Source organism: Mirounga leonina, unplaced genomic scaffold, assembly GCF_011800145.1.
Source record: "Mirounga leonina isolate KUSES-001 unplaced genomic scaffold, KU_Mleo_1.0 Mir_205, whole genome shotgun sequence".
Taxonomy (NCBI): Eukaryota; Metazoa; Chordata; class Mammalia; order Carnivora; family Phocidae; genus Mirounga; species Mirounga leonina.
In genome coordinates, this window is record NW_023270515.1 from 244,641 (window position 1) to 258,504 (window position 13,864).

Sequence of the window (13,864 nt, forward strand, 5' to 3'; positions counted from 1 at the left end):
TTGGAACCTGGAACCACTGCCCCTTGGATATTGCCAAATATGGGAAAGAATTCGTGTCACCAAGCAAATACTGATGGGTGCTGGAGTTTTAGGTCTCGAATTTTCTGGCATTTTGTCTTGATTAGTCACCAAAAGTAGAATAATTGTTGCCTATGGAGTTTTTCACACAAGAGTAGCAACAAAATTAGCCAGTTATAATAATTTTCATTATTCAGTTACTTCACGTTCATGTATCACTACGTCATTTGATACATCAGTCTTCTACACAGCCATTTAATATTTGAGGTGAGGGCAAAGAGCAGGAGAAAGAGATCATAGGATGATAAACTGAGGGAAGACAAATGGATTCGTGTTACCTGAGCAAGTTCCTCAGCCTCTCTAATCCTCTACCCTTGTGTGTACAAAAAGCAACACCATCTGGGGGCATGAATATCACAGGAGATAATGTGAATGCCTAGCACAGACCCTGGCCTTTCTTTATGCAGTTATGAGGATAATGTTAATTTGGATTAGGAATTCAAGATACAACAGTTACCTCTTAAAAACATTTCTCTAAAGCTCTTTTAAACACCAATTCAATTCTATGTAGTTTTTATTTAACTAGGAGAAATATCTCTAAAGAAATACAACTTCCATTTAAAACCTACAATAATGATTAATTACTCTGACATCTTAATTTTCTCTTTATGACGTCAAAGGATTTTAATTTTTAAAAAAACTAACAAAAAATTTTTTTTAATTTTAACAAATATTCATTGAACCCCTTATCCTTTGCCAGTCGCTGTTGAGGACAAAAAAAGAGGTGGGCGGGCTGTCAGTAAGAACGAGTTCCAAGGCTCGCACAGGTCCGTATACGTGAAGTACTCACAGAGTATTCACACTCGAAAACACAAACAGAGCTGGGAGTATGTGCTGACAAGAGACAATGAAGCGTAAGAGAACAGACAGAATGAAGAATGATCTTAAACTTTAGAAAACATGCCTCAGCCAAGTTCAATAAGGGGAATGTGTGGGAAATAAGTTTGATCAAACAGAATGAAGGCATGAATAAGAAATAGATCCAGAGGTCACGGTGGCCACCGGTTGAAATAGGTTCACAGCAAAAAAAAAAAAAAAAAAAGTAATGAAAGACCATAAGTAAGGAAACACAAATAAAAGTGAGATGCCGGTTTTGCCTGTCAGAATGGCGAAGATTCAGAGGGTAAAATGTGCACAGTTGTGTTGAGGGCATGCAACTGGCCTCCTCCGGGCTAGAGGCGGGAACGGGTATAATCTTTCTTAAGAGTCAAGTGGCAATTTTTTTTTTAATTGGCAAATATTTAAATTGCCAGTTAAAAATATGACTTTAAAAATACGTATGCCCATTGGCCCAACAATTCCTTTTGTAAGCACTAGTAGTAATAAAGTGAATTTCAAAAAAATAGATAGAGAATATATTGCAATGTAAATACCGAAAAATTGAAAGCAATATTATTTGCTGTAATAGAATATTGGTTATATAAATGATAACAACTTATTTTAGATGGGATATAATGAAGCCTAAAAATTCTGCTTATGGAAAATGTTTAGTGGCAAGGAGAAATCCATCTAAAACAACATTAACTGAGAAAACCTGGATGGATAGTCAGGTGGATAAAAGGACAGAGAGAAACATACAGTAGGAAAACACACACCAAATGTTAGTAATTTTCTCTGGCTGGTTGGGATCAGGAGCAATTTATATTGACTTCATAACGATTTTTTTTTTTTTCGTTTTCTCTACAGTGAGAATGCTTTATTACTATAGTTTGTGCAAAACAGCAAGATGTATTTTTCAAAATTAATGAGAAAACAGAACAGTGGAGATATTCCAATATTCCTATTTGTGCCCTAAATCAGGAGCAAGATGCCCTGCAGACCTCTGCCCTCCTTCAGCAAAACAGCAAAGAGCCTCTGCCCTCAGAGCAGAGCTAAGCCAACCCTCTGACCAGCCACACCTTCAGTGACCCCCTGCATGCTCTACCTGGCCTGCTGCACACTAACCCAAGGACCCCCACAAGCTCCTCCTCCTCCTGACTTCTCCTAGCTTGGTGCCTCCCAGGCCCAGGTGTGGCCTGCCCTCGGTGGGAGACCACGGTACTGACACGGAGAAGTGACCCTGTTCTTTTTGAAAGCACTGGAACAGAGTTCTGTGTGGCTCTGGGCTTCAAAGCCGAAGCAGGATAAGGAAAGGCTCGATCAACTGGGATGGTCCAGTGGTATCTGCCGTGTATGGAGCACATATGGGACGGAGGCTCCATAGACTTCAACTCATACCAACACAGAACAGGATAGCCATTAGAATCCCATTTTACAGGTAAGGAAACTGAGGTCAGGTGAAGTCACACAGGGTCACCTGACTAGCCGGGATCCAAATGCAGGTGTGTCTGTAGCGGCCAACCTGATGTAAGAAATTAAGTCTCAGGGGCCGTGCGACAGAATCCCCAGGGCAGAAAACAGCTATCCTCCATCCCGTTGGAACAAAAGGAGGAGGTGGGTTCTGTGCCATCTGAGGTGTTTCCTAGCCCCGAAGATCCTGCCAGAGCACAGTGTTCCACCAAACACTAGAAGGGCCTGGACACTGTCTCTGTCACTCTTCTCGGAAGATCTTAAGACTTCAGAGAAACTCATAGTCCTGGCTTTCCCACGGCCTCCTGCATGGCGAGTCTCTTCTGCATCAGCCATTAAATCAGTAGATCTGCCAAATTACTGGGATGTCACAGTGGAGTTTTCTGCTGTGGGTCAACACTTCTACACAGGGAACCTTACTCCGAAGTTCTAAACACAGAAGTAATATTTTCCTGAAGGCACTGGCAATGGTTGTTTTATTTATTTTATTTTTAGGTATGCTTTTTCAAGAAAGCTAAATAAGTATAAGTATGTGTGTGTAGAGATTTTTTTAATAAAGGTCTATTTTGCTAAATAACGATAATAATGAGATAATCACTTCAAAGAAAATGTAGATAATTCAGAAATGATTCAGGCTTTCAGAACATTCTCTGAGTGCAGCACAATCCTACGTCAGAGTGATTAATGGCAAAGAATCCAAAAATTTCACTGTTCCCTGTTCTCCTTTCCACGGTCACTGAGTCTGCCCCAAGTGGACAGGTGCACACACACTCAGGGAGCTGGGGAGACATGTGCTGCATCCGGGGGGGCCAAATTGTATCGGGGAACTGCCCACGAATGCAAGCAGCAAGCACTTTAAGGTAATGGCCTGGACTTCCACTTTCAGGCAAGGACAGAAGATCAGGGCCTGCTCTGAGCACATGACATTTGTATTTGACATTCCTTCCACTGTCACTGAGCTCCCCCCCAAAGTAAGGAGGGTTGAAACAATTCGCATTCCACATAAGCCAATGGGCTGATGAAAAATCTCATGCCTAGAGCCATTCAACTCATTAACCATATCCACCAAACCCCTGGGAGATGAACTTTCTTCATATAAACCTGAGCTTTTTACTAACTTGCCCTTCATGCATGATGGCAAATATTCAGAGTGCCTGCTATGTGCAAAGCATGAAACATATAAAATAAGCAATATGTTTTTAAATTAACACCATGTTTCAATCATCATCAAACCCTCCAGTCTGTTAAATCAAAGTAACTTCTTTAAGCAACTAAATGAAACAGTAATAGGGTGCTCCCTCATGGAGCCTTGTAACTTTCCACATCCTGTCTGTTTCCTAAGATGCTTTCACTGGCACTGCCCTCTCCTTGTCCTTCAATGTCAGATCTCCGTGATATCGGAAAATCCCCACATTCCCATTCTAAAGACTAAGGATCTTGAAACCCTAGGATCAGGGATTGTAACGTGGGGTTCATGGGCCATCAGAGGAGTCCAAGAGTTGAACTGTACTTGGACAGAATTTGCTTGCTTTATCATTCTAAGTATCACATTATATGCATTTAAAAGCATTTATCCTGAGACGGGATCATAGACTTCATTAGACTTGCCAAGTGACCCAGGGCGTAATGAAAGGGCCAGGGAAGTTTCTGGGAGATTGGATTAAAAGTCCTAACCGAAGCACAACCAAAGTTCCAAGGCTAACAACCGGCTCCTTGGAGTCTGGAAGCAACACCATGCTGTTCCCGTGCAGAAGGAAGGAAACGGGGTGTTAAGCACCCTTCAGTTTTGTCAGATGGTGGAAATGGCAAAAAGCAGATGGAAATACCAAAACTGATCCATGAATTACCTATGGGGACATCACCCTGGATGCTTACATGTTTTTATGAGAACTCTTATAATCTGATCCTAAAATCCATGGACACTTAGAGATAAATGGGCACTCTCAGATAAGCCCCCAAAATTCCTTTACTTCTTCCAATGGAAACTTTCTATTCCCAGTTCCAAACACCAAGAGAAAATGATGACGAGACTCACAGAGACGGGATAAAAACATCTAACTTTTCATAGTGCCTCACAAGGTCTTATAAATATTAATGCAAAAATAAAAAAAGACCACTCCAATGGGGAGTACCAAATTAAGTGTATCTAATGCTTAATCGACTAATTGATTTATTTACTGAAACAACAACAACAACAACAAAAGAACAGAGTGTGTTTGAGACTAGAAATTGCCTATATGACAGACTGTTTCCTAATTCCAACAGACAGCCTTAATTTTCCTTGTGCTAATTTGAGCTTTGCACTCACATAATTAAAACTACTGTCAACAGACTCGGGCCGCCTTTTTCTACTCTGTAAACAAGTCTGTAAAATCATCTCATTACCTTACCCAGGAAGCCCAACAGAACATGTTTTAAAGGAAGTTACCTATAAAGAGGGGCTATTTTATTTGAACAGAGGATTAAAAAGAATCTACTTAAAGTCATTTTAAAGTTCACCTGAGATATATATAATATACATATAACAAGTGCCATCAAATGTTAAAGCAAGCATAGTATCCTGGACAAGTGTTAACTATGACCCAAAATTTATTCTGGAATCACAAAACATTCAAGCTTCAAAATACCTTCATATCTCCAGAAATGTATGCTTCGAATTAAACAGTATAACGCATTTTGTATGTTTCACAAAACATACCCCACATTCTAAAGGACAGGCTGTTATTTCAGTGTCCTTCAATATACTTTTTTTTTTTTGGAAACACACAATTACACTCAAGCTATTCAAAATTCACAAAGAATATTTGATTTAACTGTTATGAAACATGGATGCAATTAGGAGTGAAAATAGGAATAAAAAGGGTAGCATTTTGCATGATAAAATCAAATAATTTCTGCTCATCTAGTTGAAAGAGGGGCACACCAAACCCCCAATTTTAAAATTCTTTCCCATGATAGTTACATTTCAGGAGATTCCAATCCTTGAAGCCAAAGAAAGAAAAACCTCTATAAGGTTAGTCTTTGATACATGATTTTTTCATATATATTACTGAACATTCCATGAAAAATAAAACACACCTTGAGAAGTAAAAACTGAACAAAGCTTTTAAGACACAGTTCATATGGTGGGTATTCATCATACCCTCTAATACAGACATTTCAGATGCCAAACCAAGGACGGTCTTTGAAAATGCTTTGGCCCAATTCTGGGCAAACTTCCATATTCATGAGCTTTCAAATTAACCAAGACCCTGGATGAAAATACAACCAAATGCCTCCTGCCTATATGCAACAAAACGAAAGACACGCAACTACTAGAGCTTTCTTTCTCTTCCTTTCAGTTATGTGTTCGCTGCTGATTTTTCTCATTTCTACAAATGTCACCAAGGCAGGGAGGCCTTGAAAATATTTCAGCAGCCCACACTTCACAGACTCCATGCCGCGGTCTTGCACTAACCATCTGACTGGCTTCGCTTACAGGAATTAGGCCAGGTTTAGGTTCCCAGGCACATGGATTCACCTCCCCATTAATTTCTCTATGCTATCCACTAGCGACATTTGCAAGAAAAACACATCAGACCACATACCCCAGAGCCCAGAGCAGTGGTCGGCCACCGCTCTTCTAGTCCCACAAACCAACAATGACGAGCAAGAACGTATACTCACAGCGCACAGAGGAGTAGTATTTTATTAAAGATAACTATGTCACCCAATAAACCGAATTACCACCATTTGAGTTATGAGACCACTCCACTGTCAGCATGAAGGATCCAAAAACCAAGTCAACATTTTCGTGTCCCATGACCAGCCGCCACTCGCCAGGTATCTCTTCGTTTCCACTGGGGCTGGCTGGCACCCCTGAAGCTAAGGAGTCATTCAAGAGCATCCAGAAGATCAACATTTACCAGCCCATCTTTTTCTCCGACCCTGCCCTCCAACCTCTCCGAGTCCATTGCCTTCCAGCAGATCACACATCCACGCACCGCTAGGGATAGTTAAAGAATACGAAAATTCAGACGAGCTCCAAAAAGCCTTTGCAAAAGTCATCCACAGCACTCAACAGTGAATTTAGAAACCCCAATTTTTTTCTGAGTTTGAAGTTTTTAAGCCTTGCGGATGGTTGGAGTAGGAAAAAGGAAATTTACTAGGCAGTGCAGAGGAAATCTTGTTGTCCTCTATTGTGGCAGTGGGGGTGTTGCCCAATCCTGACTTATCTGCCTTGATAAAGGAAACCAAAGAAAAGAGTAACAAGCACAAGATTTTGTCAAGCAAAAAGGAACCCTTTCCTTACCTTAATAGTGCTGGCCATAATGCAATCAAGTTTATTGATCGTTAATAAATGTTAATAATAATTATTGCTTCTCTCTGACCAGAAAGTAGTTTTGATGAGGTTGTTTAGAGCGGATGAGATTGTGCTAAGTCTGGGAAATGAAGTCAGCCAATGGCAGGAAGAGGTTTCTATTGGTCCTGGCGGCCCAGCCCGAAGAAACAGGATATTTGGGAGTGGAGAGATAAGGGACCCTGAAAACAATGTTGTTTTTCTTGATGATATGCAGCCAGGAGATTTTTTTTTTTAATTAAAAAAAAAAAAGGCATCAATTGCTTGGGACAAGGACTGCCACAGCAGGTGTGACTTGGTGTGGGGCCGCCGTGTGACACCCTGCCCCGGGGCAGGATGCAGATGTGGTGGGACTCCGCATGGCTTCACACGGGCCACAGGCACCTCGGGACGAGGCGCGGAGGATCCCCTACAGCTGGGGGTCGGGCCTTCGGGGTCCCCCCGGCTCCCTGGACCTGCCCCATGACTGGGACTCAGGACTTGAGCACCTCCTCCCCACACACTCCCTGTCCCTTTCTCCCAAAAGGAAACTCTGCAGGTAGACCTTATTTCACGTTAATGGAATAATAATACATTTGCTTGCGGACTTTTAACGGCAGTTAAAATGTGAGTTTTCCAGAAGAGTTTCATTTTCTCTTTCCAAATACATGTGATTTTTATTTGTTCCACAAGAAACCAGCTGCAAACACCAAGACTCGAGAACCAATAAGGTAAGCGAGGCAAATAAAGGGAGAAATAACCCTGTCAAATCCTCGTGTTTAAATATTGATTTAAAATCCAAAGAACTAAAAATAAATACGTAAATAGATAAACAAATAAATAAAACCCAAATAACTAAAATCATACTACAAACGGTTTATAGGGTGGGCAAGCCGATCCCGCTCGGACAAAAGTCAACGTTGCAGATCACAGACCCTGAGAGAACGCTTGGCTCTGCACAGATGCCACGTGAAGACCTCGTTAAGGGTTTGAAAATCCCAGCTGCAAGTTCAGGGCCCCACGTCTGCTTTCCACTCAAAGGAAATACAGCTAATGGAGGCCTGAACATTCCTTAGAGGATTTCAGGCCTTTAATTGCTCATTTTCAGGAAATTACTTGTTCTCTGGAAGAAACGACGTTTTGCTTTGAATCTCGCTACACGAAAGTGGGACCGACTGGGGAAGAGGTGTGGTCTCCACAGGGGACCCCGCAGAACAGGAGAGACCAAAGCCTGAGTCATTCAGCAACACTCGGGTCCAGGGGTTGGACGGGCCGGGGAACGGATTTCACTCAGACTTCAGGCCGGCATCTGTCCGAGTTCTATAAACTGGCCCGGGTTCCCATATCTCCTATTGTCCCCTGACTCACCCCCTTGTGTTAGGATAGAAGGACGACGAGGAGGGAGAAAGAGACAAACCAAGAAACAACGGACGACAACAAAGGGAAAAGAGAAAATAAAAGAAATCCTGTTCTGGGTCAAAATCAGAACCTTCAAGTTCTCAGCATCTACACTTGGAGGGGATGTTGATTTCCCCTCTTTTCATCTCTGAACAATGAACAAGATGGCAGGCTGATTATAAAATCTTGTTTCCCTGAACATTTCAAAGCACTGAGTTGTTTTATCTGGGCGGCTTCCACAAGGATTCAGGAGCGCTGAGAAAAACGCTCTCGGCTCCACCGGGATTCCTCGGTTCTGCCCTCCCGAGAAGCATCAACTTTAAATGTTAACCCCAGTACCCCAGTGAGCTGTGCTCCTATAGCTTCCCCAAAGAGCAGCCTGAAACAGGATGAGCCTGGGGAGAAAGTGCTGCCTGGTCTTCCCTCACCCTCATCTCCTGGTTCCTAACCCACCTCGCCCCTTGTCTTCCCCCAGAGACCTCATTCTTCCCAGAGCGTCTGCTTTTAATTCCTTGGTAATTGCTTAATTCAGCTTTGTAAACAGTGAAACCTCTTAACTCTTTAGGCAGAAATAAATTTCCAACAAACAGAAACAAAAAAATACAAAGGACTCTAAATAGCCTTCACCCAGTTACCCCAACTGCTGGTAATTTACATCATTTGCTTTGCTTTCTCTCTCTCTCTCTTTCATATTTATGTATAATGTCTATATGTGTATATTCACATATATCCTTTATTCTTTAATTAATAAAAATATTGTTTTAGTAGAGACTAATTTTTTTGCTTGGATACTTACGAACAGAAAACCAGGTGCTACTATTTGGTCTACTTCCTGAAGATTCTATCCATGTTTCATCGTGTCGAATTTTGAAAATGCACACAAATATAGAAAGTGATCTTTATTAGATCATTTATGAGTTGTAATTCCTGCCACGAATTTTTAGAGAGTCAAATCTTCCTCCTTTCTAATGACAAGATGTTCAACTGATTCTTAGCATCTTCAAAGACAATAATTCCTGATCTCTGGAATAGCATCATAGAATCCAAGCCTTGTAGTCTCTGAATATTTAATGCAAAGTTATTTTTTTAACTTTGATTGGCTATTGACAGTATAAGGATATCTATTAATTAGCATATAGTAGTACAGCAACCATTTCCTAAACATTATCCTGGGGGAATCATCCAAAGATAAAGATACCACTTTATCCTTCCCTTCACACCTACCCCAAGCCTACACCTCCAGCTGGCCTCAGCACCAGATCACTCAGCAGCCTAAGGATTGGGCACCTTCTGACCAATCTTCTGACTTTAAATGTTAACCCCAGTACCCCAGTGAGCCGTGCTCCTATGGCCTCCCCAAAGAGCAGCCTGAAACAGGATGAGCCTGGGGAGAAAGTGCTGCCTGGTCTTCCCTCACCCTCATCTCCTGGTTCCTATGTGTGCGTACCAAAGCTCAGCGTTCCTCCTGGGGGGAAGACACCCTTCAGGTAACCAGACAGACTCATGTCAGGGGCCATACAGAAGAGAGGCACCCCCTGGGGGCCATCCTGTCATAAGCCTGCAGGACAGACCGGGTCCTTCTCCACCCTCCCTGGAACACAGTAAACACCACGCTGGACGAGTATGGCCTCCCCGTGTCTGTGGACATCAGAGCCCATGACTAAGTTCTGCATTTCTATTTTTACTTACCCATCATGGACCCATTACCCACAACTTTACGAAAACCCTTCATAAGTCTATTCCTATCTTGAAAATGAAAAAAAAAAGGATATAATGTAAAATCAACCATACATTTACTATCATGATAAAAGGGGCACTATCATTTTTGGTCTTAAAACCATGTCTTCCCATTTTCTAAAGAGTCCACAAATTCCCATCCTTGTTCTGTTATTAACTTCTCTGGGTGGGATACACAGAGGAAGGTCAAGAGTTGAGACCCTTTAGATGAAGGCAGTATCATTCTAAAAGTGGTATATGAGCACAGCAAAGACATAATGAACCATAATTTTAACTGGAGACACAAAAGAAGGTTTGCTCATGAATGATTGATCCCTGTATTAAACATCCAGACATTGGGATGCTCATCATCATTGAAAATATTGCAGGAAAATTACGTAGATCAATACTCAATAATACGGGGAAATTGTTATGATATTAAGCCTGATAAGTTAAGAATCCGGTGATAAAGGAGAATTATATCACAGACCCAGTTTGCTAAAAGGAAAAAGGCAAGACAGAAACACTAGGAGGCTATATACTATGTTACTAATGGTAGAGACTCTTCCTTTTCTTGTTTGTTTTCCCTCCTCCTCCTTTGGTTCATCGAGATTTCCAAACATTTACAGTAAGTAGAAATTGAATTTTAATGTAAAAGTTCTAGGAGTAACATGTAATGTGCTGTGTTTTTCTAACTATCTGTATAACACGCAGCTCGCAACACCTACACTTGTCAAGCTCCATGTGTGCGTACCAAAGCCCAGGGTTCCTTTTTAAATGTCTACAGCAAGAAGAGAGTAGTTCTTTTTTTTTAAATTAACTTTAGTGACGAAACCCAGAAGATAGTCATGTGTCTTGTCACAGTCATCTCCCCAACATTAACCTATCCAGTCAGGATTAATAAAGTGCCTTTTGTACGCCAGGCACTCTGGCCAGCTCTAGGAACTAGCAAGGATGACAGGGCTCTGTCCAGCCACTGAGTGTCCTAGCATTCAGAAAGTCTGTGTTTGTTTACTTAAATTCCGCCCACATAAAACTGCAGAGCCTGGAAGCAACCCATGAAATGCAAACTTTTTAAGGGTCAAACAATAGGACAAAGTGCTCTATATTGTCCCTAACATGACACATGAATCTTAGAATGTATAATGTTTGGATTATTCATGAAAGCCCTGCAAGAAGGATGTCCCAAGGATTCTTGCCAGGGACATGCCTGAGGTTATAGATAAGGATCCAGCATCTGGAGTTGCCCCCACAATGGAAAACTCCATCCCTCAGTGGAACTTTTCCGTCTATGCCAATTAAAGGATTTGCCTGAGAACATACACAGCATAAGGCGCTCTTGGCCACCAAGGTCACTCATTATATGCCGGTTAAGGACCGTTTTTCCATTCAAAGCATACTTGGTGAGCACAGTTTCACTCCATTGGGAAGACTCTGTGTGTGTGTCTGTGTGTCTTTGTGTGTGTCTGTGTGAGTCTGCGATGCCCTCCAGCAACACATTAAGATATAATCCAATTACAATTTGAATAACTATTGTTTCAACACCTTCTTGAAATGGTTAATACATTCTTCAGCATCTTGGTTGATTTGAACTCATCTAAACCGAGGAAATTGTTATCACATACTAAATCCTCAACTTCTCAACACCAAGTTGCAATTTCCTTACTTTTGAAGTGTGCGTCAGTTCTGTTCTATGGGCTCCAATGGAGCAATGATTTCAATGAACGCAATTTCGTAAGCATCGCATATATTCTCAAATTTTGACAACTTTGCTCTTACCTAATTCCCTATGCCTCTAAAAATGCAGGAGTCTTAAAACCAGTATTAGGAACCCTAAATATGTCCATTTATTACTCGGGACTATAAAGAAAGGGAAAAAAAAGAAAGAAAGAAAACCCTAGGAACAATTATTCTGCACAATAATTTAAAGGAACTTATAAATTTCCCACTTCAGTGATCATGAGTCAATATACAATGTGTGAACCATTAAATGCATCTCAAGGTCTTCATCCATATAACTGGGCAGAGATAAGCAGAGCTGTCACAGTCTTCAGATTGCACTGGTCACCATGAGGCATGGTCTACCCACAGGGCAGTCTAGCACCCACGCCCCAAAACTGGAGGGGACACACAACTGACCTGGGGCCATCCCCCACCTAGCAGTCCTGCTCCTCTGCCCTCAGATCTTGAGTACTATGTCCCAAGTACGTCCTCAGCAATCACCCCTTGGCCACCCTGAGAAGTTATCTTGAGCTGTCTAAATTAACTTAGATTTTGATCTAGTTAGACTTTTAAGGTTTTTACGTGCGTCAGTCTGACTTATAAGATACTGGATATCAGCCTCTATTTTTGTCTTGATATTTCATAAATTATTTTTTAAAGAAACTACATACTACTTTTTAAAGAAAGTGAAGTTGCATGATAATGTCCCCCCCCACCACCCCACGCCCGCATAATGGGAATTCACAGAAGCGTCTGCACTAGACAACTGCTCTCCCTGCTTTTATAAAGTCTGTTTTGAGTCAGATTCACGTGGCCTTTCTTTGTATATCACTTACTATGTTTCCGTATTTGCTAATTTATTTATATCACAAATGGAATCAGAAATGAAGCCAAGGAGCGGAACGTTTGTCATAAACAATTCATTTGCATTTGCAAGAACCTGAAGCAGGCAAGATTTAAGGGCGTCGTATGCCTACACTTGAAGGCAGTATCCTCCGGGCACTGCGCCTACCCCCTGTATTTACCCTCCGCGCATTGTACCTACCCTCTCTGCACTGTGTCCTTTCCCTGCAAAGTGATGTGGAGGAGGCTCTTTCCCTCTTGGGGGTAAAGCGTGCACTTCAAATGGAAGCAGGCCAGTCCTTTTCCAGCTGAGCCTTGCCGAAATGTGTTTAGTCTGTTTAAACGCACTGACTCGAACTATAATGTAGATTAATTCATCGTCTTCATTGGATCTCAACGCAAATCTCAGCCCATATTTTGGGGAAAACTACAGTATTGGGGGAACAAATGGAAATGTTCTTTCTCTATCAATTGATAGGCCAGAAGACAAGCTGGGATCTGCCTGGTGGATGCTGTTTTATCCTTTACTTACAGGCACAAAAATAATCCTGCCTCACGAATTTTAGGAAGCAACCACCTATTGGCCAAAGAACTTCACTGGTTTGTTTACTTGCTAGCTAGAAACCAGAAGCCTTGCAGGGACTTTCCTTTCAACTGCTTGAACTGTTGTCACTAGAGGGTGCTAAGTGTCCCTTTAAAAGGCCTTAGAGGGACTATGGGTATGACTAATTCTTCACTTGACACTTTTTGAATTGGTATCATTATCCTACGTAGTTGTCTCATTTTTATCCATTCATATTAAAATCCAACATTCATAATGTGGAAAACTTTCTCGGAAAATTTATACTGTTCATCAGTATAACCTAAGGAAATATACCTGGATAAGGAGCAAAGATAAACTATACAGATATGCACCTACGACTAAAGGCATCACTTTTCTGGGTGAGATTTAGCCATGGAAACTACAGAATTGTTCTACACCACTACCAGTAATTCTAAACCATAAAAAAAATCCTACTTCCCAATAATTCTAGAGGGTTAGATATATTCCCCCATGCAAGTCCCATCAAGTTAACAGGTCAATTTTGAGTGCACTTGTTTTCTGTGTAATCAATGCTGGTGTCTTCCTACACCTTGCCTAAACTCAGATGTTACAAGATCCTTTCCAGATGAGAATTGTGGGAAGGATGCAGATTATACCATAATATGTGAGAGATACTTTATAGTACCTTCAATTTTTTTTTCATTATAATTTTGGGGATATGTTTACAAGGCATCACTTATAAAAATGACATGCAATGTTAAAATATATAAAAATATATATTAAATAAAGTAAACTTTAAAATAAGAGGGTCTTCTTGAAAATAATCCTATTAATGTGATTACACTGACTTCTAGGTCATCTAAACGCTAAACACTTAATGCAAAACACAGTGCCTTGGAAATGTCTGCAAAAAAGTTAACTGATTTTGCAACTTTCCTCTTTTTGTCTTCACTTTT

At 41.2% G+C, this 13,864-nt stretch overlaps 1 protein-coding gene across 5 annotated transcripts in view; it reads right to left on the minus strand.

The window, feature by feature from the left end:
- Positions 1-13,864, minus strand: part of ERG (ETS transcription factor ERG) — a 254,369-nt gene that overhangs the window by 98,193 nt on the left and 142,312 nt on the right. The window contains exon 1 of one of the 5 annotated variants that reach the window (XM_035028864.1): positions 6,659-6,829. The exons of the other annotated variants lie outside the window; for them this stretch is intronic. Within the exon in view, the coding sequence (XP_034884755.1) occupies positions 6,659-6,676 (18 nt within the window). The 5' untranslated portion in view covers positions 6,677-6,829. Of the gene's footprint in view, positions 1-6,658; positions 6,830-13,864 lie in introns of those variants that run through there. 5 annotated transcript variants of the gene reach the window in all.